Below are 26,850 nucleotides of genomic sequence, written 5' to 3'. Positions count from 1 at the left end.
GGGCTGTGCCAAGGCTCGGCTGGCCATCTTGACGCTGCCTGTTAGACCAGAGACTCCTTCACCCCTGGGCGCACCGTCTGCCCTGGTGGTGGGGAGGGAGGCAGGGTGGCGTCTGAGGGGCTGACCGGCGTGAGCCCCAAGGCAGGTACAGCGTCCCCCGCCGAGCCCTTCTCCCCCTCGCTGTGCACACTGCTGTTCCTGTTCTCGCGGCCGTACATCTTGTTCATGGCGTTGGCGATCAGCCCCTCCTTCTCAGGGGCCCCGTCGCCATTGCCGTCCTGGCTGTGGCGGTACATGTAGGACGCCTGCTTCACAGAGCGCTGCAGCAGGTGCCGGCGGTAGGCCCTCTGGATCTTGATGGCGCACACCTCCTCCTGCTTCCTCTTCAGGGTGGTGGTGATGGGCTCGTAGGAGACCTTGGAGGGGTTGGCCGCCATGAACTTCTCCTCCATGGTCTGCTTGAGGGCGTCCATTTCCCCAGAGTCGCCCAGGACCTCTTTGGTCAGGGCGAAGAGGATGTCCAGGCAGTGGATCTTATCCCCTGGCACCATGGGCAGGTCCAGCGTGATGAGCTTGATCTTGTTGGGCTTGGCGATCCTCAGCGGCTCCTGCAGGGTGTCCACGAAGTCAGAGAGGAGGCTGTAAGCGATGAACTGGGTTGCGTCGGGGTCGAACTTCTCCCACGTCTCATAGAACATCTCGAAGTCGTCCTCGCCCAGGGGCTCGCTGCTCTCCTCCGTGGCCACGTTGAAGTTCTCCAGGATGATGGCAATGTACATGTTGACCACGATGAGGAAGGAGATGATGATGTAGCTGCAGAAGAAGCAGATGCCAATGGAGGGGTTGCCGCAGTCACCCTTGACGCTGGTGCCTGGGTTCTCCAGGGTGGGGTCGCAGTCGGGGGGCCCGCTGTTGAGGATGGGGTTGAGCAGCCCGTCCCAGCCGGCGGATGTGGTGATCTCGAAGAGGCAGATGATGCTGTTGCCGAAGGTCTCAAAGTTGAACATGTCATCGATGCCGGACTCCTTCTTGACGTAGGCGAAGTTGGACATGCCGAAGATGGAGTAGATGAACATGACCAGGAAGAGGAGGAGGCCGATGTTGAAGAGGGCAGGCAGCGACATCATGAGGGCAAACAGCAGCGTCCGGATGCCCTTGGCCCCGCGGATCAGCCGCAGGACGCGCCCGATCCGCGCCAGGCGGATCACACGGAACAGCGTGGGTGACACGAAGTATTTCTGGATCAGGTCGGAGAGCGCGAGGCCTGTGGGGAAGAGCTAATGAGGACGCTGCCCTCAGGTGGGGGCTGCCCACGGTGTAGGGGCGGTGGGGCTGGGGCCCAGCCTGCTGTGCTCTGCCCCAGGAAGGGGTGGCAGAAGCTCAGCCCCCAGAGCACAGCCCAATGACCAGATGGGCTGGGCTGGGCTCTCCCAGGGGTCCTGGGGCTGGGGCCACATCTATGCCCTGAGTAGCTGGGAACAGGACCCGCCCAGTCAATGGGGTGAGGGTAAGGGCCCTTCCTAAGGCTGTTTGTAGACGTTTTGCGGGGGTGTTTGTGTACATTAGAGAGAGAGAGAGAGACAGAGCCACCACGTAACTCTGGGCATGTCATTTAACTTGTTGGTGACTCAGTGTCCTCATCTGTAAAATGGGGGCGATAACAGCACCAGCCTCATGGCATTGTTATGAATGAATGAGATAACGCCTGTGACGTGCACAGCACAGTGTCAGGCACAGAGCAGGTACTCAGTAAATGGCAGCTCGTCGCTAACACGGTCACACACATGACCATGCCCTCCTCCCGTGTGTGCAGATACCGGAACCATCTCCTTACGTTTTTCACTCAGTACATGGGTACCTGAGTGTGCATCTGCTGGTCAGGTGTGTTTCTGGAGGTGCACTCGTGTGTGTGCGCAGGGGACAAGCTGCCAGTGAGCACGCCCTGTGTGATTTTGTGCGTGAGGCGTGAATGGCAGGCACACGCGTACACACGCGTGTTTGTGCGAGTGTGTGTGTGCACAAAGACGGGCTGTCCTGAGTGACTCATCTTGGTGCTGCCCCGGGGGCCCCAGCCCAGCTCTGCTCACCCACGATGGACAAGATGACAACCACGAAGTCGAAGATGTTCCAGCCGACGGTGAAGTAGTACTGCCGCAGGGCGAACATCTTGAGCACACACTCGCCCGTGAAGACGATGATGAAGACCATGTTAATGTTGTACAAGATGTCCACCTTGAGCTGGCTCTGGTCGTCTGTCTCCACCATCATGGTGACCATGTTGAGGCAGATGAGGATCATGATGGTGATGTCGAACACCTGCTTCGTCACGAAGTCATACACCATGCCCTGGATCTTGTTCTGCAGCGCGGGTGAGAGTGCCGCACGCACACGTGTGGACACGGCGGGCGGGGGGCAGGCAGGAGACAGGATGGCACGACAGCATGACAGAGAGGAGAGAGAGAGCGGGGAGGTGTTGGGGCTTGTGCTGGAGTCGGCCAGCGGAGGAAGGGTGACCTGTCAGACCACTGGCGGGTCTGGGACAGGTCGCTCTGTGGGTCCCTCCTCACTCTGGGATCCTTCCTGTTTCCAGGTCTCCCCAGTCACCTCTCCCCCTTCTCCCAAAGTCTTTGCTCACTGGGGAGGGTGTCTGGACATCCTCTTCCTCACCCTCGTGGGGCCCTTGCCCCAGAGGCCACTGAGGTCCCAGGTGAGGAGGGGGCTGTATAGTGGGGGGCTGGGCAGGGCTGGGCGAGGGGTAAACCAGCCACTGGAGTTTGGCAGGCGGGTGTTGCTCGTGCATATGGTGCCTCTGCTACAGAGAGCTGTCCCTCCCTGCAGGTGGACCCAGCCTCACCCAGGGACACAGCCTGGGGGGCAGAAGTCAGGCTGTGTTTTACCCCCACTAGTCCCCCCGGGCAGGAGCCTGCTACAGGCCGCAGGACGAGGGCCCAGACGGGGGTACCTGGGGCCGGGGAATTGGCTTCTGCGGCTTCTTGGAGCCAAGCTTCTTCATGGCATTATAGTATTTCTTCTGTTCCTCTGTCATGAAGATGTCTTTCCCTCCAAAGTATAGTGGGATACGGCCCATAAGGTTGGGGTGTAGGTCCCCCTTCTCTGCCTCCAGGACCCCCTACCTCAGGCACCACCCTTAAGGCAACCCCCACCCCTGCACAGGGGCCCAGTAGGAAGGGGGATGGGGACCTGGAAGGACCAGAGATGGAGGAACGAAGGGGATGAGAGGGATTAAGCGTCCAGAGGTGGGAGGAGAAGGATGTTGGGGACAGAGGAAGGGGACCAACGCTGTCTTGCAGGTCCCTGGGATAACCCATGAGGTAGGCTGCGTCAACCTCATTTTATAGATAAGGAAACCGAGGTTCGGGGAGGCCAGGTCACTTGTTCAAGGTCCCCTAGTGGGATGGGGACCCGCGCTGGCTGCGCCAACCACACGGCCAGCGACGGCACAGCAGGTGCTCCGGCAGCGCTCGTGAACGTACATGGCAATGAGTGGGCGGGGGAGCGGGAGGGGACCGGCTGGGGAGGCCTGGGAGGGCGGAGCTGGGTACTCATCTTCTTCTTCTGCTGGTTGAAGTTGTCAATGATGACGCCAATGAAGAGGTTGAGGGTGAAGAAGGATCCGAAGATGATGAAGATGACGAAGTAGAGGTACATGTAGAGGTTCACCTCATACTGCGGCTGCTCCTCCTGCTGCAGGGGCCACAGGACAGGCGGGGCTGGGCGCACACACTGGCTTCTCTCCACTCCCCAAAGCACCAGGGGTGGGACCCAGCCACCCCAGGGCTGCCCGGTCTCAGGACCCCTGAGGAGGCTACGTGGCGGGGCAGGGAGGGGCAGGATGTGCCTCGGTGTCTCTCTCTGGGCTGAGTCCTGGCTCGCTCACCAGCCACATCTCGGCGACCCTGACTCACCTCCCGCGAGTCCACGGCTGCATACATGATGTCCATCCAACCCTTGAACGTGGCCTGAGAGAGTGTGGTTGGGGTGTGAGGGGAGGGGGCTGCTCCCTGCTTCCATCATCCATGAGTTTCCTTCCCCTGCCCAGCCTGGTCCTCCCTGCGGGTCTCCCCTAGAGATCAGAGAGGCCTAGACACTGCCTCAGGGTCCCACAGCATTGGAGCAGGGTGGGTGCTCCCCTGACAAGGAGTGACAGGGGGCTCAGGTACCATGAGAGGGACCGTGGGCACCTCTGTCCCGGTTCCCGGCAGGGGCAGCAGGTCACACTCACCACCTGCAGGAGGGAGAGGTAGCCCAGACCCACGTTGTCATAGTTGACCTTGACGTTGAGCCAGCGGACCTGGCCCGTGTGCATGAGGCTCTCGCACTCGGACTTGTTGTTGACCTCGGAGATGTCGAACCTCTCGGAGGTGGTGGTGTTCATGCAGTAGTAGAACTTGCCGGCGAACAAGTTCACGCCCATGATGCTGAAGATGAGCCAGAAGATGAGGCAGACGAGCAGCACGTTCATGATGGAGGGGATGGCGCCCAGGAGGGCGTTCACCACCACCTGGGGGCGGGGGGTCATTGCCAGAGCCTCTCCCCACCTTGGAGGGAGGGCTCCCCACCCCCACCCTGCCCGGGGGGCCAGGCAGAGCACTGTCGTGCAGGGAGGGCTTCCTGGAGGAGGGCCAAACATGCTAGGCCCAGAGGGGAGAAGCCCTTGCCGGGCTGCGCGTGGAGGGAGGGGAGCTGTGGGCCTGGCAGTCTGGAGGGCTCTCTGCTTGGCTGGAGCCATCGGCCCAGAGTGGGGGCGCTGGGCTTCTCTGGAAGCAGCCCAGTCACGGGTCACCGGGCAGGAGACAAACACTCTTTCCTCGGCCCCCATAGGAAATTCATCCCACGTGACCCGTCCCCGCTCATGAGCTCACAGCACCAGAGACACAGAGACAGATAAGGCACACAAAAGAGGCCACTGGGGTCTTCAAAGCAGCAGGACCCCAGGACCAGAGCCCTGTCCCCCCAGCCCTGGTCACACAGGCCCACCTCACTACTGCAGTCTGGGGAACCTGAGCCAGTCCATGAACTCCAGACAGTGGGTGGCACAGCCTGGTGGTGCCCAGGGGAGCTCTATTCCTGGCTGGGGCACCAGCCAGCTGTGTGGCCATGGGCAGGGGAGGGGTCCCTGGCTCTGGGGGGTTAGAGGGCCCAGCACCTGGCTGGCCCCGGCATGAACAGGAGGGAGCTGCTGGGCAGAGCTTGCTGCCAACCTGCTTGTTCCCAGGGATTTGTCCCTCGGGAGTGGGTCTTGTTCCAGCAAACCTCCCTTCTGGGGAAGTCCCATTTGTCTTGCCCAGGCCCTGTGTTTACCTGTCACTTCCACTCTCAAGGGCCTGAAGGGACCTTCTCCAAACTGACAAGTGCATGACCCTGAGCACGACCCCAAGCTGAGGTGGGGGGGCAGGTAGGCTCAGAGCCAGGATGCAAGCACCTTCCCACTCGCTTATTTTCAGGGCCCTGGGGGGGTGCCAGCCTGAGGGTGGGGAGGGACACCCATAAAGCCACCCCTAAACCACCCCTAAACACCACACACTCCTGCCTTCCTTCCTCATCTTCCCGGTGTGGGGCCCTCTTAGGAGATGCCGCAGCCTCTGCTGCTCCCCTGCGGTGCAGAGAGAGCTGAGGGCAGAGGTGGGAGTGTGGCAGGCAGGGGGTGGGAGGCGGTGGATGGAGTGCAGACATGCACCCGCTCCCCTGCCCTGTGGCTGCTGCCCCAGCCCAAGCCCGCCCCAGAGGTCCCCTCGGCACCTACCCTCATGCCCTCGAATCGGGACAGTGCCCTCAGGGGCCGCAGGGCCCGAAGCGTCCGCAGGGATTTGATGGGTCCCAGCTCTGAGTAGCCCAGCCAGTTGGCCACCAGGCTGATGATGGAGACCTGCAAAGGGAAGGTGGGGTGGTCAGTAGGCACAGGGCCCCTGGCCTCCCCCAGGCCCAGGGACGCAGCCCTAGGTCTGGGCCTGCAGCAAGCATCCTCCTGCTCTCAGGCTCCTGGTGGTCTCCCTCAGACCCCCTCCTGGTAGGAGGCCCTGTTTGGCATCTGGTGGGAAGAGCAGCCCTGGGGCCTGACCCCGCACCCACAGGAGCCTGGGCTCTTCCTCAGCGAAGTCATCAGTTAGCTGGGGGTGACGGAGAACAGGAGGGACATGCTCTCCTCCCTCGCAGGTAGGCTCAGGCCGTGAGCCCACCAAGGAGGGTGTGAACATCCCCCACCCCTGCTGGCCGGCAGCCTAAGTAACCCTCCCATACGTCGTCTTGGTCCCAAGGCACCCCGTCCCGTAGGAAAAAGGAAGGTCTCCCCAGCCCCTGTCCCCTCCCTGGGCAGCTGCGCGTCTGAGAAGCTGGGCTGGGGTCTGGCTCTTGCTGTGGCCTTGGGCAGGACCTGCCACTCAGGCCTGGGCTTCCTGAGATCCTCGGCCACAATGACGGCCTCTGGATCTGGCTGCAGGGCCAGGGCTGGGGCAGACTCACGTCCACGATGAGGAAGTCGAGCCAGCACCAGGCGTTGGTGAAGTACACCTTGAAGCCGTAGGCCACCCACTTGAGCAGCATCTCCAGGATGAAGATGTAGGTGAAGACCTTGTCGGCGTACTCTAGGATGGTGCGGATGACGCGCCGCTGCTCGATGTAGATGTCCTCGAAGGCCTGGGGGCACCAGCACCACCGGGTGGCCGGGGTCCGGCAGGCTGGGCAGCAGCCACGTCCCCTCCCCTGCCTGACGCTCCTGCTTCCCAGGGCTCTGCCATGGGGCCCCAGCCCAGGGGGCAGGCTGTGGGCATCTCCCAGACTCCCCTGCCCATCACAGGGTGAGTGTGTTTCCTGGCTGAGAGAAGCCCCCCAGCTCCCCTTCCCAGGCCTCATAGCAGCAAATCTCAGTCATCTACCTGGGGGGTCACAGCGCCACATCTTCAGTCCTGCCCCCCACTTAGCCCCAATTCCCAGGGCCCTCCTGCCTCCATCAGCCAGGGATGCACACTAGCCAGTGCCCACAGAACAAGGGAGGCCCACCTGTCCTGTTAAGAAACATATCCTGGAAGCTCAGGTGAGTTCCTTTAAGATTCTTAGGGTCTGGGAGTGTCCCAGCCAGGTCCCTCCCTGTGTGGAGAGGAAGGGGCCCCCGGGACGGCCTGCTTTGGGCCTGGCACATGCCCCTGTCCTGTCCCCCCAGGGGTGCCTACCAGGGCCCCACTGCTGAGTAGGATCATGAAGACGATGAAGGTCTCGAACCAGTTGTGCTCAACAATCTTGAAGCAGGCCCTGCGCAGGGTCCACCACTTCTTCCCGCGGCCCTGGGAGATGTCCACGTAGAGGCAGGGGTAGCGCTGCACACAGGCTGCGGGAGGGCGGGGGGCGGCACCACGTCATGGGCCGGGGGTTGCCTCGGGGTACACGGTCAGCGTGTCCTGCAGCTCCCGGGATGCCCCTCTACAGCCCCCACCTTGCTGTCCCCAGACCCAGGGCTTCCACCTCCTCCCTCCACAGGCCACTCCCCCAACATGTCAATGGATGGGCACGTAGAGGAAAGGCCTTCCAAAGACAGGGGCTCAGGCCACCAGCCCAGGCACTGCTGCTCTCAGCTGTGCCCACCCCCCACCTCGCCCAGGCAGCTTCACTCTGTACAGCCCAGGCCCTTTGGACAACAACGGTGTTTCTCCAGGGCTGTCTACTGAAGGGATGGGCAGGCGTCTCTCCCTGACAAGAAGAAAGAGGGGGAAGAGGAGGAAGAGAGGGGAGGGGGAGGAGGAGGAGGAGGAGAGGCGTCCCAAGAGCTGACACTTGCACTCCTGAGCGTTTACTGAGAGCCAGGCCTGCACTAAGGGCGCAGGCTCGTGGCCCGAGCAGGGCAGGGCAGCATCAGGGGAAGAAGGCCTGCATGCTTTGCACTGTCCCCTCTGGCCTGGCCCCTGGCTGGGGCTGCTGGGCAGGTGGGGGTGCCCTCACCCTCAGTGAAGCACTCCTCGGGGTCCTCCCCCTCAGGGTTCTCCTCGGCCTGCTCCTCAGGGTCCTCCTCGGGGGGCTTGTAGTCGGCCGTGCTGCAGACGGAGGAGTTGCCATCGTAGAGGGGCTGCAGTGGCTTCTGCGGGGACCACAGGGTCAGGTGACCAGGTGGGGCAGGATGGGAGACCAGAAGGCAAAGGAGGAAGAGGGCATGTAGCAAATGTGTTCATTCACTCATTCATTCACTCAGCCCAGGATTATCGAGCTGGCACCGTGTTCCATGCAGAGGAGCCCCAGGACCAAGGCAGCGTCTGTCCGGCCCTCATGGCACTTACGTTTGGAGTGGGCAGGGCTGAGGCCTGGGAAGGGGCATGTGAGGGCCGTGGGTGGGGGAGGAGGCTGCGAGGGAGGCGGGAAGGGCGCCAGCAGAGGCATCAGAGGCCTGGGGTGCTTTTGGGGGCAGGGGTACAAAAGGGGCTGGGATGGAACTGGGGCTGCCACAGCCCACAGAGGATGGCAGTGGTGCCCCCAGGGTCTGAGCCTTCCTACTCCCAGGGTCCGTTTGGCGGAGGAATCCAGAAAGGGTGGAAAATTTTCCCCTGCCAAAGCCCGGGTCCGGCGCCAAGGGAACCCGATCAGAGTGGGGGCGGGTGGGGGAGGCCGGTGCTCTGGCCAGGCCAGGCTTCCTCCCACCCCTCCTGGGGCAGTTCCAGGCCGGTTTCCTGGCTCCAGCCTCTACTCTGCAAGGGGACCCCTGCGTGGTGGCCGTCAGGGGAGGGTGGCCCTGAAGAGAAAGATGGAGGGGCAGCTTGCAGGGGGAGCTCCATATCCAGAGTGGTGACCAGAAAACCAGGGTGTCTTTGTTGTCAGTTGACAGAAAGGGAAACCGAGGCACAGAGCATTAGGTCAGCCAGGGCATCCACTGAGCTGCTTGCACCAAATGTGCACCCCAACTCCCTCAATCCCCCCCTAGCGCCACGCCTGCCTCCCTCAAAAGACGGCCCAGGTCCCTGCCCTGGCACAGCCCTGGACCCGGGTGCTCTCTAGCCCTCCCCCACCCGTGTCTCATACCGAGGTCGAGGTCGGTGCCACATTTCCATGGTATTTATAGCTCGGCAGGCACCGGGCCCCCTGGTAAGTCAGTGTGCCACATATTTGGGGGGAATAAGGAGTCAAGAGCCTTCAGGGCAAAGTTCATCAGGCTCCGGTGCCTAGCCAGGCCCAGAGCTGGGCGGCGGTGATGGGGCCGCAGAGTCGGCACCCCTGGAGGCCCAGGCAGGGTCCCAGCCTCAGCCCCAGCTGCTGGGGGTGACCGCCACTGCGTTCCAGTCCCTTCTACACCAGGAGAGGGGCAGAGGTGGGGAGGGGCGTCTGAACACAGCAGCAGCCCCCACATGGGCTCCTGCCTGGACGCTGTCCCGCTGCTCTCTGCTCTCCTTGTCCCCAACTCCCGTTGGCCCCCAGCTCCTCTCCTCAGAGTCCCCCACACGGGCCTGGCACCTGAGCCCACACTGGGAGGTGGGGAGCAGCCCCATGGGGTCAAGGCAGAAATAGCTGATAACGGCATGCAAGGACTCCCCAGGGACTTCACGCCCAGCGGGGGGATTTAAGGGAGGCCTCTGGGTCCCAGTCCTGGAGCTGAGGAGCCCCAGGTAAAAGCACCCTGTCCAAGGGTGCCACCTGCTGGTGAGAGTGGCCCAAGTGTGGTTTGGGGACAGGAGTGAGGGGAGCGGACCAGAGTATCAAGATGGGCAGGGCCAATCATAATAACCAGGCTAATAACCGTAATGACGGCCGACATTTAAGCAGCGCTTGCTGTGTGCTTCACACACTACATCTCATGTAACACAGCAATGCATGGGGCATCACTCCCATTTTACAGATGGAGAAACTGAGGCTTGGAGAGGATTTGTGACTTGCTCAAGGTCACACAAGAATTTAAAGCCAGGCCCATGTGAGCCCCGGCCCTGGCTCACCTTGCTGTCCTCAGGCTCCGAGAAAGTGTCAGTTTCCTCCTCCGTGGGCATCTCCAGGTCGGATTCCTCAGAGGCAATAGGCACCTGTATGGTCAGGTAGGGGTTGTTGATGAAGTTGAGGTGGTCCAGCTCGATGCTGGAGGGGGGGCCGTCCAGCAGGCCCACGTGGTTCAGGATGTGATTGTCCTTCCTCAGGTCCTCCTCGGGCGGCGGCTCCTTCTTCTCGTCCTCGGGGGCGCTCTCCGCAGCCTCTCCGGCCTCCTCGGCAGCCCCAGGCTTCCCGAGGCTGAGCATTATGTCCCTGGGGCTCAGGAGCTTGCCGTGCAGCAGCCCCAGCAGGAAGGCCTTGGCGAAGCCGATGCCCCACTTGATGCGCCCGATGGCGATCTGCAGGTTGTTCATCTCGCCGTCCTCGTCCGAGGCCGCCAGGCTGTCGGCGCTGAAGGAGCTCAGCAGCAGAGCCAGGAACAGGTTCAGGACCTGGGGGCAGGGCCCAGGGAGCCTCGCTTCAGCCTCTGGGACCCTGACGGTGCCCCCTTCAGCCGGCACGAGGGTCCTTGGGGCTATAGATTGGAACCACCACACGCTGGGTGTTCAAAGGAACGCTGCCTAATGGAAGGCTCACAACTACTTGTGGAGGTGAGGACAGTTATTATCACCCACTCTGCAGATGTGGAAACTGAGGCTTGGGCACATGAGAGGACTCTGCTGCCCATGGCAGAGGCAGGGCTTGGGGAGGCGCACTGGGGGACAGGGGCTCTTTCCGTGGCTCCGTCCTTTACCTCCACTTCCAGAGGATGCAGAGAAAAGACTCGAGTCTCAGGCTTCTGGTACTTACTGAGAACTTTATCTTTTGAGCCTTCTTTTCCTCATCTGTTAAGTGAGACTTTTAACAGACCCTGTGCTCAGATACCTGTCCCCTGTTGCCCTGGAAGGGGCACTTGACCTACTTCTATTCACCCCATTTTCTCTCCTTGGGGGTTCCCTTCCCCACCTACTCCTGGTTCTCTTCCCACATCCCTACTGAAAGGGGACTAAGAAGCCACCATTCTTCTCCCCTGGTCCCCCCCGCCCCTTATTTTCCAGCAGACAGGTCTTTACTGAGCCTGTCACCGTGTGAGTGGCCTCAGGGGGCTCGCAGCCCAGGAGAGACAGTTGATGAGACACGTACAATACTGTGGGTGTGGGTGGCAGCAGAGACTGGGGTGCACAGGTTTTGAAACCGTGCTACCTGGCTGAACACCAGTTTACTAGCTGTGTGTCCTGAGGCAATGTGCTCCATTGCTCTGTGCCTCAGTTTCCTCATCTGTAAAACAGGGATGATTCTAGCACTCCTCACGTGGTTGTGAGGACAAACTGATCCACACAGGCAGAGCACACAGGAGGCAGTCCTCACGCGTTGGGGGTTACTATGTGCACAGGAACAGAAAGATGTACAAGGTGTAGGCAAGAGCGTGATTAACTTCAAGGCCAGCTCAGCATTTTATAGATGAGGAAACTGTGTCCCAGAGGGCTGGAGTGACTTGCCCTAGGACACACAGCATGGCCAGGACTAGAACCCAGGCTTCTAGTCACTGCATAACTTTTGAGGGCATCATTCACTTAGACTACAATGTGAATGGCAGCCCTGGAGGTTCACAGTGGTGGCCTTCCCTTCCACCAGTCCACCTGTCCCTGGGCAGTGCGGGGAAGGTGGACGTGAAGCCTGTCTGTGGTGGGGGTGGGTCCTGGCTCCTGTCACCCAGAGACATAGCGAGGTTCTTACTCCGGGGACCTGGGCAGGGATAGGGGTGTGAGGGGACATGCAGGGGTAGGGCAGCCTGCACCTGTGGGCCTGCCACCTTCGGCCATCTCCCCCATGTGTCTCCCGCTGGCTGTCACCAGCGTCCTCCAAGTTCTTCTAGTCACCAACTTCACTATGCTATGTTAATTATGTTAACATAATATCTTTAAAAACTATATTAAAACCCTCTTTGAGAGAATGAGCTGGTGTGGGGGGCTTTCCACTCCCCGCCCTGCCGTGTCCCCTAGCGACTTCTCTGCCTTTGCCCTCCACCAAAATGTATTGGTCTTTCCCTCTCTTGGGAGGAGGCATCCAGTTGCCAGAAACACATCTGAGATGGGAATTAGCTGCTCTCTGGGTCAGCAGGGTTTGCACACGGCTCCTGCCTAAGACAGAAATAGCCGCCTCAGGCCAGGGGGAGGGTGGGGGAGGGGAGGGGGCCACCATCACGCTCCCCGGGGGCTCTGTGCAGTGGGTTACTTATGCCCTAGTCACTTCCTCTTCTTCTTCACAGTAACCCAGAGGAAGTGACCAAGTGCCATGGGCATAGGGCACACAGGTCCCCACACTCCCTGGCAGGGTGCCCTGGTGCCCTCTGGCAGACACCTGCTTCTCTGAGGCCTGCGTGGGGGAAGGGACAATGCCCAAGGAGCTGACGGTGCCACCTCCCTGGGCCACCCCACTCCCTCTGAGCAAACTGGGAGAGCCACAGAGCTGGGCTGGAAACGGGTGTCAGTGGGGGGTGCGAGCAATGGGGGGTGACACCCACACAGAGGCAGTGCCGAGCAGCGGTTCCAGACTCTGGGCCCAGATTGCTGGGGCTCAAATCCTGCAAATGTTACCAATTCACCTCCCTGAGCCTCTACTTCCTCATCTATAAAACAGATAAAACAGCACATGTGATCGTGGAGTGAACAAACACGTGGAAAGTGCTCAGAATGCTAGGTAGATGCTAAATAAATGCCAGCTGTCATCATCGTTGTTGCTGGTGTTGACATCATTATTCCATCATTGTTCCAATACCGTTATTAGTGATGTCATTGTTATTGGAGTTGTGCAGACCCGGGTTCTAGTCCTGGCTTAGTTCTCACCAGCTGTGTGGTTCTGGGCAGGGCCTCTCCGAGAGTGTGGAGATGACACAGGGTGGTTGAGAGGATTGGGGACAATGCTCCTAAAGCCCTTTGCACAAGGGCTGGCACATGGCAGGAGGCCAACACCAGTACAGGAGCGTTACGCCGATGGCTGGGACCTCAACCGCCACCGCCCCTCCCGCGTGCTTGGAACATCTGAACTCCCCCGGCCGCGTGAGCCAAGCGCTTTGCTAAGCACTGGACGCGTGTCGCGCAATCCTTACGCCCACCCGGTGAAGCACGTCCTCACCATCATCATCCCCATTTTCCAGATGAGAAAACCAAGGCCCGAAGAGCAAATAACTTGCTCGAGGTTTCCCAGTCAGTAAGTGGCAAGGTGGGCAGCCTGAAACATTTTTGAGTTTCTACACACAGAGATAGAAACCCGCCCGCAGACTCGGTCACCTCCGGCCCTTAAATACACATCCACACACTGCTGCTGAAGGCCTGCTACCCTCCGCCCCTATCCTGCCCAAAGTTGGGCCCAGGCACCTTCTTCCCTCTCCTCCTGCTCCCTAAGACCTTCCTCTCAGGGACAGCAGGCCTGGGTTCTCCTCTCTAGCTGTCCCCCGGTGTCCTCCTCCAGCCAAGGTGACACCCCCTCCCCCAGCCGCCCCTGCCCCCGGCAGGAGCTCAGCGATATCTGAGAAGCGCTGAGCTGGCAGCTCAAGGATTCCACAGGCCTTTTCGGAACGTGGGGACGGGCGTCTTCCCACCCCCTGTTGCCTGGGGCAGCGCCGGCCACCACAGGGGACAGCTGGCATAGCATGAAGGGGAGGAATCGGGGTCAGCAGGGTGAGGAGGGACGCTTCCACAGGCCCTCGCCACAGAAATGCTGGTGGGCTGGCCATGGCCCCATGCCCCTGGCCCTCCCCTGTGTACCAGCTCTGCACCAGCCCTGCACGCCAAGCCCTGAGCCACAGAAAGCGGCAGGGGGGATGCAGTTTACGCCATCCCTGCATTCTCCCAACGGCTGCCCCTGACTCCATTTCAGAGCCTGGACCCACAGCCCAGAGCAGAGGAGGTTATGAGGACGGGGGAGGCCGGGAGGCACAGGGGTCCTGGTCCCACTCACGCGGTGCCTTTCCGCACACCGCGGTGCTCAATCTCCCCAGCGACCCCATGAGGTAGTATTTTTTTCTGAGTGACTGAGAACTCAGCCCAGCCCGAGAGCAGCAATTGGTTCAAGGTCACGCAGACAGTGGCGAAGGAGCTGGGGTTGGAACGTGTCTGTTTGACTTGTTACCGTGTTCATTTCCTGAAACACCAGGTTTCCGCAGCCCTGCTCACAGCCTGGGCCCTGGGCCAGCACCAGCCCCTTCAAGTTTGTCGGAAATGCGGATTCCAGGCCCCAGCCCAGCACTGCTGAATCTGATTCTCTGGGGGTGGGGGCAGGAGTCTGTGGTTCCAGAAACTCCCGGGTGATTCTTAAGCAAGTAAAAATTTGAGAACCACTTTGTTAAACCACATGCCACTGCCATTTTGGGGAGGAGAGGCAGGGGAGGTAGAAATAGTGAAATATCAGCGATTTCACACAGTTCAGCCTTCCAGGGGAAAGGCCCTCGGACGGCCCAAAGCCGAGGAAGTAAAGGAACGGGTGTGTCTCGCACCCTTCCTGGGCGAGGGCGGTCTCACTCACCACCAGGTTGCCGATGACCATGACCATGAGGAAGACGGTGAGGCACATGGGCTGGCCGGCCACCTCCATGCAGTCCCACATGGTCTCGATCCACTCCCCACACAGGATGCGGAAGACGATGAGGAAGGAGTGGAAGAAATCGTGCATGTGCCAGCGCGGCAGGCTGCAGTCCGAGGCGATCTTGCACACGCACTCCTTGTAGCTCTTGCCGAACAGCTGCATGCCCACCACGGCGAAGATGAACACGATGATGGCCAGCACCAGCGTCAGGTTGCCCAGCGCCCCCACCGAGTTGCCAATGATCTTGATGAGCATGTTCAGCGTCGGCCACGACTTGGCCAGCTTGAAGACCCGCAGCTGTGGGGTGGGGTCAGAGGAGGGCAGGGGCGAATGAGGCCTGGGAACCACTGGCCCAATCCAAGGCAGCCCCGGCCATAGGAGAAAGAACAGTTTGCTCATAGCTCAAACCCACCCACCTTGAGCGATCTGAGGCCTCAGTTTGCCTCTCTGTTAAATGGGCATAGTCGTAACCTACTACCTTGTGCTCTTCATGTATTAAAAAGAAAAAAAAACGCCTTATCTGTTCGATATACAGACTAAAGTATTTACGGGTGAAATTGTATGTTGGGATTTGCTTTAACACACTGGCCCCCAATAAAAATTGGGGGAACGGATGAAACAAGAATTGTAGAACACTGATAGCTGTTGGCACTGGGTGATAGGTACATGGAGGCTCATTGTTCTTTCTCTGTACCTTTGTGCCTGTGCAAAAGGTCTCATGATAAAATTTAAAAAATAATAAAAATGCTCCTTATGGGGTGGTGGAAAGACACTAATTCCGAAGTCCCAATCCCATGCCTAATGAGCTTCCAGAGCCTCAGTTTCTAGGTCTGCACTAGGGGCCTGGAGTCCCTGCCCCACTGTTGCCCAAGGTCATTAATTAAGGACTCAGAGCCAGTGTCGGGTCCTGGGCCTGTCTGGTCTCCCGGCAGCCCTGGAACAAGGAGGGAGGGCTCCCTTTCTCCCTCTTTTACAGCTAAGAAAGGTTCTGAGAGGTCAAGTGACATGCACAGGACAGAGGGGTCTCATTTCCAGCCCTCTGGCTTCCAGGGTTCCTTCTCCTACCTCCTTACTGTCCTCAGCCCACCCCCTTCTCAGCCCCAGGCCCCAGCGGCCCAAGTACCAGACGGAAGGAGCGGAGCACGGACAGCCCCTGCACGTTGGCCAGGCCCAGCTCCACCAGGCTGAGGGTGACGATGATGCTGTCGAAGACGTTCCAGCCCTGCTGGAAATACTCGTAGGGGTCCATGGCGATCAGCTTCAGCACCATCTCTGCTGTGAAGATGCCCGTGAAGACCTGCAGGTGGGGTGGGGTCCCTGTCACAGAGCCCAGGGCCTCGGGAGTCTCCCACCCAACTCCCACCTCCTGGCAGAGGCTGTGGGGGCCAAGGGGAGGGGGGCAGAGCCCTGAAAGGGGCAGGTAGTGGGCCCCATGGCCTGCGTGTGTGTACGTGAGGGGGGGACAGGGTCAACGTGCAAGCCATAGGCAGAGTGTGTATGTCCCAGAGACCTGTTCCCATCCACTCCCGGCCTTGTGACTGTGAGCAAGTCACTTAACTTCTTGGAGCCTCGACTCAACCATAGTATTCAACATCTGGAGCGCTCTGTGGGTCACACCGTGATCTCATTGGTGTCCCAGTCTCTATGACATTGGGAAGGACTATCGTGCTGGTTGCACAGACGAGAAACTGAGGCTCAGCGAGGTTAGCAGCTGGCTCTCAGTCATGCCACCCGCATGAGAATGAGACTCGTCTCAAGCCCAGGCCTCGGGGGCTCAGTTCAGCCTCTAGCCTCTCTGCCCTACAGTGTCTCCACTGGGGCCAGCCCAGGACCCAGCAGATGCTGGTGGACTCAAATGTCTAGGGCAGGGGCCAAAAAGGGCAAAACCAATGAAAAGGCAAGAGCTGCCTCCTGCCAACCTTGGACACAGGGGCCTGAGGGTTGCGTAGTCCCTGAAAGCTCCCTGGGTACCACCCTCCTCCTGCCGGGCACCAGCTGCCTGGGTCCACAGCCTGCCCGGGCACATGCTGAGCCCCTCCCAGAAGCTGTCCCTGGCCATAGCAGGTGCCCAGACAGCAGCACAGTGTGGGCAGGGGGTGGGCAGGCAGGCAGGCCCGGCCTATCACGCACACCCCAGCAGCTGTGCCACGAGTCCAGAGCACGCCCTCGCCCCTCGGCCTGGCCTGGCCACGGCTGCCTTGGGCACCTCTAAGGGATGGACGTGCCTGCTTGAAGGCTGGGGAGTCCAGGGTCTGATTCTAGTGCCACCTACCCAGGCTTGGTCCTGCCCGAAGCCCTACATCTTACTCTCCCTGGGCTCCCCTCCCCTAGCATCTGCCCATTTGCCATCCAGGAAAAACTGCAAGGGGAATTGGGAAGGGCGGGGCAGGGCTGGAGGAGGAGGCGGCTTTTTCCCTTTGTCAGGCTCCACTGGGGCTGGCAACGAGGTGATAATGCTCCTAATGGGCCGGGATAAGCGGGTGGATCAGCGTGTGTCAACAATAGCGGAGCAGGAAAGAGCACGACAAGGGAGCCTGCTTGCTCACCAGCAAGCTGGAGAAACGGGCGAGAGGTGGGGACTATTCCCTAGGGCCTCCTTGGTCGGGTGCACATGGCCGTATGCCCCACTGCCAGGTCCCTTGGTTCCTTTCAGGCCCATGACAACCTCCAGAAGTGGAGAGACTTGTCAGCCAGCCCCTGACCCACATCTCCGCACCCCCACTCCCCACCCCACCCCCAGGGCATGGTCTGGACCCCAGATGCCCAGAAGCCCTGATCCTAAGAAGCCCAGCACCTCACCCCACTCTCCCTGCCCCCAAATACCCTGAAGCCAAAATTCTACAGGCCCTAGATCAGCAGTCCCCAACCTTTTTGTCACCAGGGACCAGTTTTACGGAAGACAATTTTTCCACAGATGGCAGGGAGGGTGGTTTCAGGAGGATTCAGGCGTATTCCATTTGTTATACAGTCAAACCTCTCTGCTAATGATAATCTGTGTTTGCAGCCGCTCCCCAGTGCTAGCATCACCGCCTCAGCTCCGCCTCAGATCATCAGGCATTGGATTCTCATAAGAAGCCACAACCTACATCCCTCACACGCGCGGTTTACAGTAGGGTTCATGCTCCTGTGAGAATCTAATGCGGCTGCTGATGTGACAGGAGGCAGAGCTCAGGCAGTGACGTGAGCGATGGGGAGCGGCTGTAAATATAGATGAAGCTTTGCTCGCTCACCACTCATGTCTTGCTGTGTGGCCTGGTTCCTAACAGGGCGCAGATTGGTATCAGCGTTCGGCCCAGGGGTGGGGAACCACAGCCCTAGATCACCCCCTGTATCTCCCTGTACATCAACTCATGCCCCCATATGCTGGGAAAATAAGCCCAGCTGCCCACATATGGCCCCCAATAGCGCCCCACATTTCCACACAGTCCACTGCCCTGCCGCCCCTCTCCCATCCTGTCTCCCCTCTCCCATCCTGTCTCCCCTCTCCCATCCTGTCTCCCCTCTCCCATCCTGTCTCCCCTTGTCCCCTCCCTACCAGGTTGCCCACGGTGAGCACGTTGTCAAACTGCTCCGTCATGGGGTAATGTTCCATGGCCATGAAGAGGGTGTTGAGCACGATGCAGATGGTGATGCCCAGGTCCACGAAGGGGTCCATGACGATCAGGTGGATGATGTTCTTGAACTTCACCCATGGAACGCAACAGTTCCATATGAGCACTTTGTGGGCGCATTTGTACCACCATGGTGGGCACTTCTGGTGGGCCTCTTCCAGCTCTGGGAGTGGGGTTGTAACAGGTGCCTGATGAAGATTCTCTCCTCATGTGCCTCCTGCTCTGCCCGGATCTTTGGTCCCACCTTCCAAGCCCTGCCCCCTAGCGCGCTCCACATCTCAACACTGCAACCCCCAGCCAGGCCCATTCCAAGCTCCTCTGCCTCTCAGTGCATCACCTCAAGGCCCACCCCTAAACCCTGCCACACACCCCACCCCTTGAAGCCACACTTCCTCAAAGCCCTACCCCTAAAGCCCCACTCCTTGACCTGCTCAGAGAACCTTTTCCCAAGCCCCGCCTACTTGGCACCCCACCCCCACCCCAAAGCCTTGCCACTCAGTGAGCTGGGCTGGACTCCCAACCCCTACCAGCCACCAGGGCAGGGAGCCTGGCAGGTGAGATGCCCTGATGTCTGGCTGGGTCCCAGACTCCCCAGGGAGAGGCGGGGGCCGCTGCAGGGGCTTGGGTCCCAGTGCCACATGCTGCTGGCCGGTGCCACTGGAGCGCAGTCTGAGATTCCCCTGAGGGCTCTCCCACTCGACTGCCAGAATGCCAGCCAAACCGTCCCCAGTCAGTCCATCCTCTGCCACCAGAGTAGCCTTCTGGAAACACCCTCTGTTCTTGCCACCCGAAAGCCATGGGGGCTCTGCAAGGACCGTGGGATGAAGCTTCTCCACCTGGCCTCCGTGGCCTGCAGGAGAGCCTTTGGCCCAGAGTGACCTCATTTACTCATCACTCGAGGTTATGAGGCAGATACTGTTAGCGCCTCCCGTTTCAAAGGTGGAGAAGAGGGACTGGGGCGGGTGGCAGCCCCACGGGGACCCTGGGTTTGCCCCCGGGCTGGGGCAGCTGACCCCCAGCCCCATCAGCAATCAGCACACTGAACCTCTCTCAAAGGCTGCGGCAGGTGCCCCAAGCAGCGTCTGAGGCCCGAAACTTCTAGCAATGGTCGCAGCAATGGCCGACTTTGGAGGCCGCCTCGGCCAGCCCTGCCCAGCACTCCCTGGGGCACTCTCTGGTCAGACACCTGGATGCCTGTCATAGAGTCAGGTGACATGGTGCCCTCTAGAGGGCTGCACAGTCCTGCAGGACCCCAGCTCCCTGGCACATGGCAAGCGGCCTGGGGAGGGAGCAAGATCTCTTCTCTGGGTCGGAGCTCCTTTCTTCCCCCTCCCTCCCTCCCTGGTCTGTCTTTCCTGCGCTTCTCTGTCCCTCCCCTTCTTGTCCTCCTCCCCCATCCATGCACACATCCATCCTCCATCCGTGTCTTTCCAGCATAGGCTCCCAGCCTGCCACCCACCCACACTGCCCTCACTAAGCATCCTTACCCTTCTCCTGAAACTTGGGGGTGGCCTGGGGACTGGGGGAGTCTGTGACTCTACCTGAGCAGTTTGACCTCTGACCTGTAACTTTTACCCAGAGGAACACTCGAGGAGCAGGATGTCCAGTTTCCGGAACGCCAGGCCTCCTGGCTGGTATTGTTAGCCTGTCCCTCCCCACCGCCTTGGCAGCCCCCAAGGCCCTCCCGGAAGCACCAGTTCCCACAGTGGCCTGGCCTCGCAGCTAGAAGCGGGCCGGCCAGGTTAAGGCAGAACTATATTTATCGCAGCCATTTCTTCTATGCCAATATAAAGTTACTGTCCTGAAGCTGGGCGCAGCCAGGTCTCACCCTTCCCTCAGGGCCGGCGTGGGCACAGCGGTGCAGGGCGCTCACCTTCCATAGCGTCCGAGATGGCGCTGTCTGCGCTGCCGCTTGGCCTCGGGGCTCCCTTCTCCCCGGGCGATGTGTCCAGGCTGCCATTGCAGCCTTGGGCTGGGTCCCCATCTGCCTCCCCACCTTCCAGAGCCTGGGCGGCCTTGGCCTGTAGACCAGCGAGGGGGATGGGCACGAAGTCCCGCTCTGAGCCAGCGGATGGACTGACTTTCAGACCCCCCTCCCGAGTCCTGCAGGGTGGCACCCCCTCTTCTTGGCCTGTGTCAAACCTAGTGCAGGTGGGGAAGGGGCCAACTTTGGTGGTGGTGGTGGTGACAGGGTAGGGACCAAAGTGACTGAGGACCCTCAGCCCTGAAGACCCTCAACTCTGATGCCCTTCATGAGAGAATGAGCAGCCGCCCCCGGAGGCCTACGCAGGACCTGCGTCTCTCTCCGTGTGGACCCACGTGTTGCCCAGAAGGAATCACGAAACCAGTAGTATTTGAGCTGGAAGGTACCTCAGGTTTAACTACTCCAGATTCCTTGTTATAGATGGGGAAACTGAGGCACAGAGGAGGGAAATACTCTTTCTCCTGCCCGGGTGCCACCATACCAGCAATGCCCCATGCCTTCCGTCACCCTCAGCCTGCCCGGGAGATGCTGGTGGCCAAGCAGCCCAGGCTGAGGGCAGGGAGAGCCCTGGGTCCTCGGCCTCCTCCCCCAGAGTCCAGACCTTCTCCAGCTCCTCCTGGTGCCTTTTGAATTTCTCGAGCATCTGCTGAAACTCCTCCTCTTTCTCCTGATCCTCAGCCAGGGTGGCCTCATTCTGCTCGGCGTAGGCCATGGCCACCACGGCCAAGATCAGATTGATGAGGTAGAAGGAGCCCAGGAAAATGATGACCACGAAGAAGATCATGTAGGTCTTGCCGGCTGCTCGAAGGGTCTGGGCGTGGGGGGAGAAGAAGAGGGACCCCATGGCACCTGCCCCCTTTCTCCCACCGCCCCCTCCACACGCCCATTGCCCAGACGGGTAAGCAGAGAGCCTCCCTCAGAGCCTGGGGACTTGCAGGTCTCTGAGGCTGGCTGTGGCCATCCTAGGCAGGCTAAGCTGCATTCTGGGGAACCTCAAACTATGTACTTGGGACCCAGACATTCCTGGTCTCCTGGTCAAAGAGCCCGGAGGAGCCCAGTCAGGGATCCAAGGTCAGAGAGCCAGGATGGAAAACTGGTGAACATGGGTCTGGGGACAGCCTGAATCCTAGCTTTGCCACAGCGCCTGGCACCGAGTAAGAGCTGAACAAATAGTAGCTATGATTATTGTTGTTATTATTATTGTTATTAACAGCATCAATGTTAGAAACGTGACCAGGGATCAGAAGGCACTATCGCTCCAGACTCCTGCCCCGCAAATAGTAGGAGTTAAATGGCTGTGAACGGGCAGAACTGAATCTCTAAGCTGCCCTACTGGTTACCGAGAGGCCCAGGGGTTCCTGGGCCCGAGCGTGCACCAGGCCCAGAGCTCAGCTCTTAAAGCAAAAGTGGGGAAAGAAGTACAGCCATGGCTGGGCTCTGGGCAGACGCCGGTGTCAGGAGGCTCCAGGCACCTGTAGGGACACTGAGAGGGTCTCATGGAGGAGATGGCCCAGCTGGGGCCTTGGCCATCCTGGGGGAGGCCCCATCAGGCCCTGAGGAGGCTATGCGGATGGAAGAGCAGTGGCTGGAGGGCTGAGGGGCAGCGGGGGGCAGCTGTACCAGCTGGAAGAGGTTCTCCCAATAGTCCTGTGTCATGAGGCGGAAGAGAGCCAGGAAGGGTGGAGGTGAGGAGATGGCCCAGCTGGGGCCTTGGCCATCCTGGGGGAGGCCCCATCAGGCCCTGAGGAGGCTATGTGGATGGAAGAGCAGTGGCTGGAGGGCTGAGGGGCAGGGGGGGCAGCTGTACCAGCTGGAAGAGGTTCTCCCAATAGTCCTGTGTCATGAGGCGGAAGAGAGCCAGGAAGGCCCAGCTGAAGGTGTCGTAGCTGGTGTAGCCATAGTTGGGATTCCGCCCAGCCTTGATGCACTCATAACCCTCCGGGCAGTGCCTAGGGATAGGATGGGGGACTGGCTTTAGGGGGTGGGGAGAGCTCCAGCTAGGGACAGATGGGGGACCCCAAGGGAAAAACATCCCTCAGTCCTGCCTGTGTCCCCCAAACAGAAAAGGATTCCATCCATGCCCATAGATGTTGCTCACACTCCCGTCCACCCCAGGGCCTTGTCCCTAGTCATCCCCCATCATCCAAGACCCCTGGGGCACCTCTATCCTGCCCTCTAGCGTCACTCACCCAGCGTCACTGCTGTTCCCACAGAGCAGGGCATCGTTGGAGCCCTCCAGGAAATAGAAGTTCCCTTTGGGAGTCAGAGGCCACAAAGGAGGCAAGTCACGCTGTGAGCACCTACACCCACTGCATACCTGGGGACAAGTCTGTGTGCTCCACATACACCAAATGGATGTCCTCTGGGTGCCCCTTCCCCCTCCCTGAGGACAGCCCCAAGTTCCAAGGTCTCTGGGTGGGGACACCGCAGGGAGCCCAGCTGTAAGCTGTGTCAGCGCAGTGCCTAGTGTGGGTGTAAAGTCGGGACACAGCAGGGGCACGGACAGAGCCAGAGGGACGTGTGAGTGTGTGCATGGGGCTGCTGTGCACTTGCACAGGACGCTGGCTGAGGGGGTGAGCAGGGCTAGAATCCAGGTGCCAGGGTGAAGAAGGGGGACCTTTTCCTAATTGGGAAGAAGGCACTATGTAGACCGACAGTGGCAGTGTGAGAATGTGCGTGCGTGCCTGTGAAGGACGGGAGTGTGAACACGTGTGGTCCTGCCAGGCCGCGAGCCCACAGCGTGATGGAGGACAGGGCTGCACAGGGCAGGGAAGAGGGACTGCAGACTGTCGCTTTGTTTAGTGAGAGTTTAAGGATTTTTAAAGCAATCCGGCATGTGTCGTCACACTGTCCCTTGGAGGAAGGTATCATCTCAATTTTATAGGTGAGGATTCTGAGGGCCTGGGAGATCGAGGGCCCTATCAGAGGTTACACAGGCTGGTAAGTGCTGGATTTCAGCTCAGGTCCTTGGCAGACTATGTGTGTCATAAAAGCTGAGGCAGGGGCTGCTCTAGGGGCCGGGACAGGCCCCCTCGCTGGCCCACCCTCCATTCTGACCTTCGTCGCTGATGTAGGCGTCCCAGTCAAAGGTGTAGTTGCTGGCCCAGCTGTCGTTGCCGTACCACGTGTCGTTGCCGTACCACGTGTCGTTGCTGTACCACGTGTCATTGCCGTACCATGTGTCGTTGCCGTACCACGTGGTGTTGGTGTCGTTGAAGGGCGGTGGCCAGCGCACACACTTCTGCCGCAGGTTCCCCATGAAGAGCTGCAGCCCGACCAGGGCAAAGACACTCAGGCAGAAGACAGTGAGGATCATCACATCCGACAGCTTTTTCACCGACTGGATCAGGGCCCCCACGATCGTCTTCAGCCCTGGTCACAGACAGCGTACGAGTGTGGGCAGAGGCATGGGCAGGGTGACAATGGACACCTTGACCCCCACCACCAAACCGCTGCCTCCTCCATCTCTAAGGCTCGGCTTACTAGGCACCTGCTTCCCCGAAGCCTTCTGAAATTACCCCCCCTTCTCTGACCACAGCCTCAATCTGGAGCCTTCCAACTGCCACAGGACCTCGGCCACCAGCAGAATGGACTACAAAGACTCTACCAGCTGTTGCCTGGCCTACAGAGCAACACAAAGGCATACAATGGAGCTTAATAAATGTTGCTAGGTTAGCACTCCCAAAGCGTGTTCTACAGAACAGGAATCCAAGCTGTGCCCTTAGAAAAGAGGAATCGATAATGTTCGGAAAAAGCTGTGATCTACATCCTGCTCTTGGAGAGTCATTATGTGGATTATCCTATCAAAGGCTCTGAAAAGTCCTGCAGAAATGAAAAAAAACATTAATACTACATTTCCTTACCATATTTGACCACAGAACCCTTTTCCTTATAATGCCTAGCAACACCCGAGGAACAGCAAGGTTTGCTCTGAGAAGCTCTAGACTGACCTTGAACCATTACATTCTCTGGACAGACAGAGGCATAAACAATACTGACAGAATTCTGGGGTGGCTTCTGTAGAAGAGCTATTATAACACTTCCTCCTTGAGACTAATCGTAGCACCTCTCGCTTCAATGTAAGTTAATTTCCTCTTCTTATCCTGACACAGGAGACAAACGCTCAGCAGCCTCCTCATAACAACCCTCCTGGGATGTCGGCGGCCTGGCACAGGGGAAGGGGGACTGCCCTTGACTGGGGGGTCACCACGCAGTGTGGCCTTCGGTAAGCACTTCCCCTCTCGGCCTCCCCTTCCCCGGCTGCATTCAGGGGCTCTGGGCTAGAAGACGACTCAGGTGCTTTCTCGAATTCCGGTTTAACAATTTCCCCTCTGTCCAGAGCCCGGGCTGCGTGACTTTCACGCCACCTTTCTCTCCTTTCACGAGCCATCTCCAGTGTCCCTATGTGCTTTTCCAAGGATCCGAATGATCCAAATTCTACTGATGTCCTGCTTTCCAATGCATCACTGTGGGACTGCCCTGGCCCTGCCCATTGGGTGTGTGGGGTGCTCCTCATGGAGCTCTCAGGGCTGACACTTCCCTCACTGAGTCCCCTTGTGTCCCTCTCTGCTCTGCTCGGTTTGCTTATTTCAGACATCACACGCCACGGGCCAGGGACCGTGAGCGCCTTGTGGATGTTAAGACGTTTAATCTTTAAAACAACCCAATGAGTGCGACTATTATTATCCACGTTTTACCGATAAGGAGATCGAGGCACATACAGGGTTAGCCACTTGCCCACGGTCTAAGTTAGGAATCGGTGGAGGTGAGAACTGAACCCAGGCAGTCTGGCTGCAGAGCCCGTGCCCTCAGCCACCTTTGGTCTTCTGCTGTCTCCTAGATGCCCCTCCTCCTGCCTGGGCCCCTTCTGCCCTCTGGCCATGCAGGCCCCTGTGTCCAGGCTTTGCTGTGGGTCCTACGCAAACACCAGCCCAGGAGTGTTGTGACCCTGGGTCAGGCTCCTGGAACTGGAGTGTCAGGTTCCAGGCCTGGGCATGGCGGGAGGCCTGTTGGCTCAGGCAGAGGGTCCCTGCGCCTCCCCAGTACCTGGGATGACCGTGATGGTTTTCAGGGCCCGCAGCACCCGGAAGGTCCTCAGGGCTGAGATGTTGCCCAAGTCCACAAACTCTGTCAGGTACCTGCAGGGGTTGGGATGGGGACGTTGTCAGAGCCAGGGGTGGGTGGGGCAGAAGTCAGGGCCTCTCCAGGCCTGGGATGAGGACTCCCAAGGAACCGGGGTACCGTGGAGGGGTTGGGGGCAGGCCGGACACCCCTGAGGTTCCTACTGGGGACCAAGAGTTGGGAAGGACAGTGCGGGAGTTTTGCCGCTGGGTAATGGGGGTGGCAAGGATAGCCCAGCTCGCCCCATGGGTCAGGGCCCTCACTCGGTCATCGTGGTATGTGGAGGGGACATCAGGACAGCTTCCAAGCCAGACTCTGGGAGTGGTGGCTCCTAGAATTTCATAGCACATTATCTGCACAACTGACCGATGGCCCCTGCAGTCCGCCCCTCTGCAAGGGTCAGCCCAGTCTGCTGACCTCTTTGAGGCTTGGCCCCCTCCCCTCACCGCCCCCAGCCTCAGGATGTGGGCCCCTGCTCACGCCATCATGATGACGCTGAAGTCCAGCCAGTTCCAGGGGTCCCGGAGGAATGTGAAGTCATCGATGCAGAAGCCTCGGGCCAGCATCTTGATGAGGGACTCAAAGGTGTAGATCCCCGTGAAGGTGTACCTGGCGGGGAGAGGGCCAGCCAGGGCCGGGCATGTCACCTGGGCAGGGGTGTGTGGGGCAATGACAGACTTCCCAGAAGGGAGGGCCACAGAACTGAAATATGCCCCCCGGGGGGCTGAGGACACTGGCGAGAGTGATAGTGTGCACTGCCCTGGGGGCTTAAAGGGTTGCCGAGGGCCACAGTGCCAGTGCGCCTCTCCCTGGAAGACACGAGCAGCGTCACTCTGAGCATCTTCAGAGGTGCAGACACCTGAGACGGGCCGTGTCCCAGGGCTGGGGGCTTGTGCAGGGGGAGACTTACTCCACGTCCTTGGACCAGGGAGGCGGGTCACTCATGGTCATGAACACACAGTTGGTCAGGATGGTGATCATGATGAACATGCTGAACAGCGTGGGCGGCGTCAAGGAAAGTGAGGAAGCAGCTGGGAAGGGGAGGCGGGCGGAGGGCCCCCTGGCCCAGAGCACCCCGGCCTGAACACCCCTCACCCCCGCGTCTCCCCACTCGGGCAGGATATGAGTGGATGAGCACCTTGATGGCACCGCGCCTGACGGGGCTGAAGGGGCTCAGCAGGTAGAGGGCAGGCGTGGCAGAGAAGCGGAAGATGGCCTTGCCCTTGTTGAGGACGATGAAGGTCTGAGGCAGGAAGAGAGCCCGTGAGGCCTGGGGGCGGACAGACAGACGGACGACAGACAGAGGGAGCCCTCCCAGGCCCAGACCTTCTTGTCGCTGTAGTAGGGGTCCAGGTCCTCCAGGGGGATGCCAATGACCTCTGGCGGGGGGTCCCCATAGATAAGGGGCAGGTTCTTGCCCGCCTCCAGGTCGCTGCGCGGCTTCCGTTCGGCCTCCTCAATCTCCATCTGCTTGTTCCGCTCCTTCCGCGCCACCTCCTCCGCTGCCCGCTGTTCTATGGCTGCCAGGGACTCCCGGGTGAAGGGGCGCAGGCATTCGGGGCCCAGAGGCACCAAGGTTGCCAGAGACGGCCTGGCCAT

The 26,850-nt window shown here is 59.9% G+C and overlaps 1 protein-coding gene across 1 annotated transcript; it reads right to left on the bottom strand.

Annotated features, from left to right (window-relative positions):
- SCN4A (sodium channel, voltage gated, type IV alpha subunit) lies at positions 1 to 26,850 on the bottom strand. The gene is made up of 24 exons (XM_012660013.1): positions 26,578 to 26,850; positions 26,376 to 26,494; positions 26,162 to 26,251; positions 25,732 to 25,860; positions 25,177 to 25,268; positions 23,188 to 23,502; positions 22,320 to 22,383; positions 21,938 to 22,079; positions 20,732 to 20,941; positions 20,020 to 20,167; positions 18,071 to 18,309; positions 15,659 to 15,832; positions 14,476 to 14,832; positions 9,924 to 10,403; positions 7,951 to 8,086; positions 7,188 to 7,342; positions 6,481 to 6,654; positions 5,765 to 5,887; positions 4,244 to 4,522; positions 3,927 to 3,980; positions 3,568 to 3,705; positions 2,963 to 3,067; positions 2,088 to 2,358; positions 1 to 1,264 (listed from the first exon to the last, which is right to left on the bottom strand). The coding sequence occupies exons 1-24, from the start codon at positions 26,848 to 26,850 to the stop codon at positions 42 to 44; spliced, it is 5,490 nt and encodes a 1,829-aa protein (XP_012515467.1). The 3' UTR covers positions 1 to 41.

The sequence above is a fragment of the Propithecus coquereli genome, unplaced genomic scaffold, assembly GCF_000956105.1.
Source record: "Propithecus coquereli isolate 6110/MARCELLA unplaced genomic scaffold, Pcoq_1.0 Scaffold119, whole genome shotgun sequence".
Lineage (NCBI taxonomy): Eukaryota > Metazoa > Chordata > Mammalia > Primates > Indriidae > Propithecus > Propithecus coquereli.
This window is presented reverse-complemented; position numbering and strand designations above follow the sequence as displayed.

Coding starts and splice junctions, on each gene's coding strand:
- SCN4A (XM_012660013.1), bottom strand. CDS start 26,850: ATGGCCAGGCCGTCTCTGGCAACCTTGGTGCCTCTGGGCCCCGAATGC. Junction 15,833..18,070: donor TGCTCACCGTGGGCAACCTG/GTAGGGAGGGGA, acceptor CCCCACCTGCAG/GTCTTCACGGGCATCTTCAC. Junction 7,343..7,950: donor CGAGGAGTGCTTCACTGAGG/GTGAGGGCACCC, acceptor GCCCTCCCGCAG/CCTGTGTGCAGCGCTACCCC.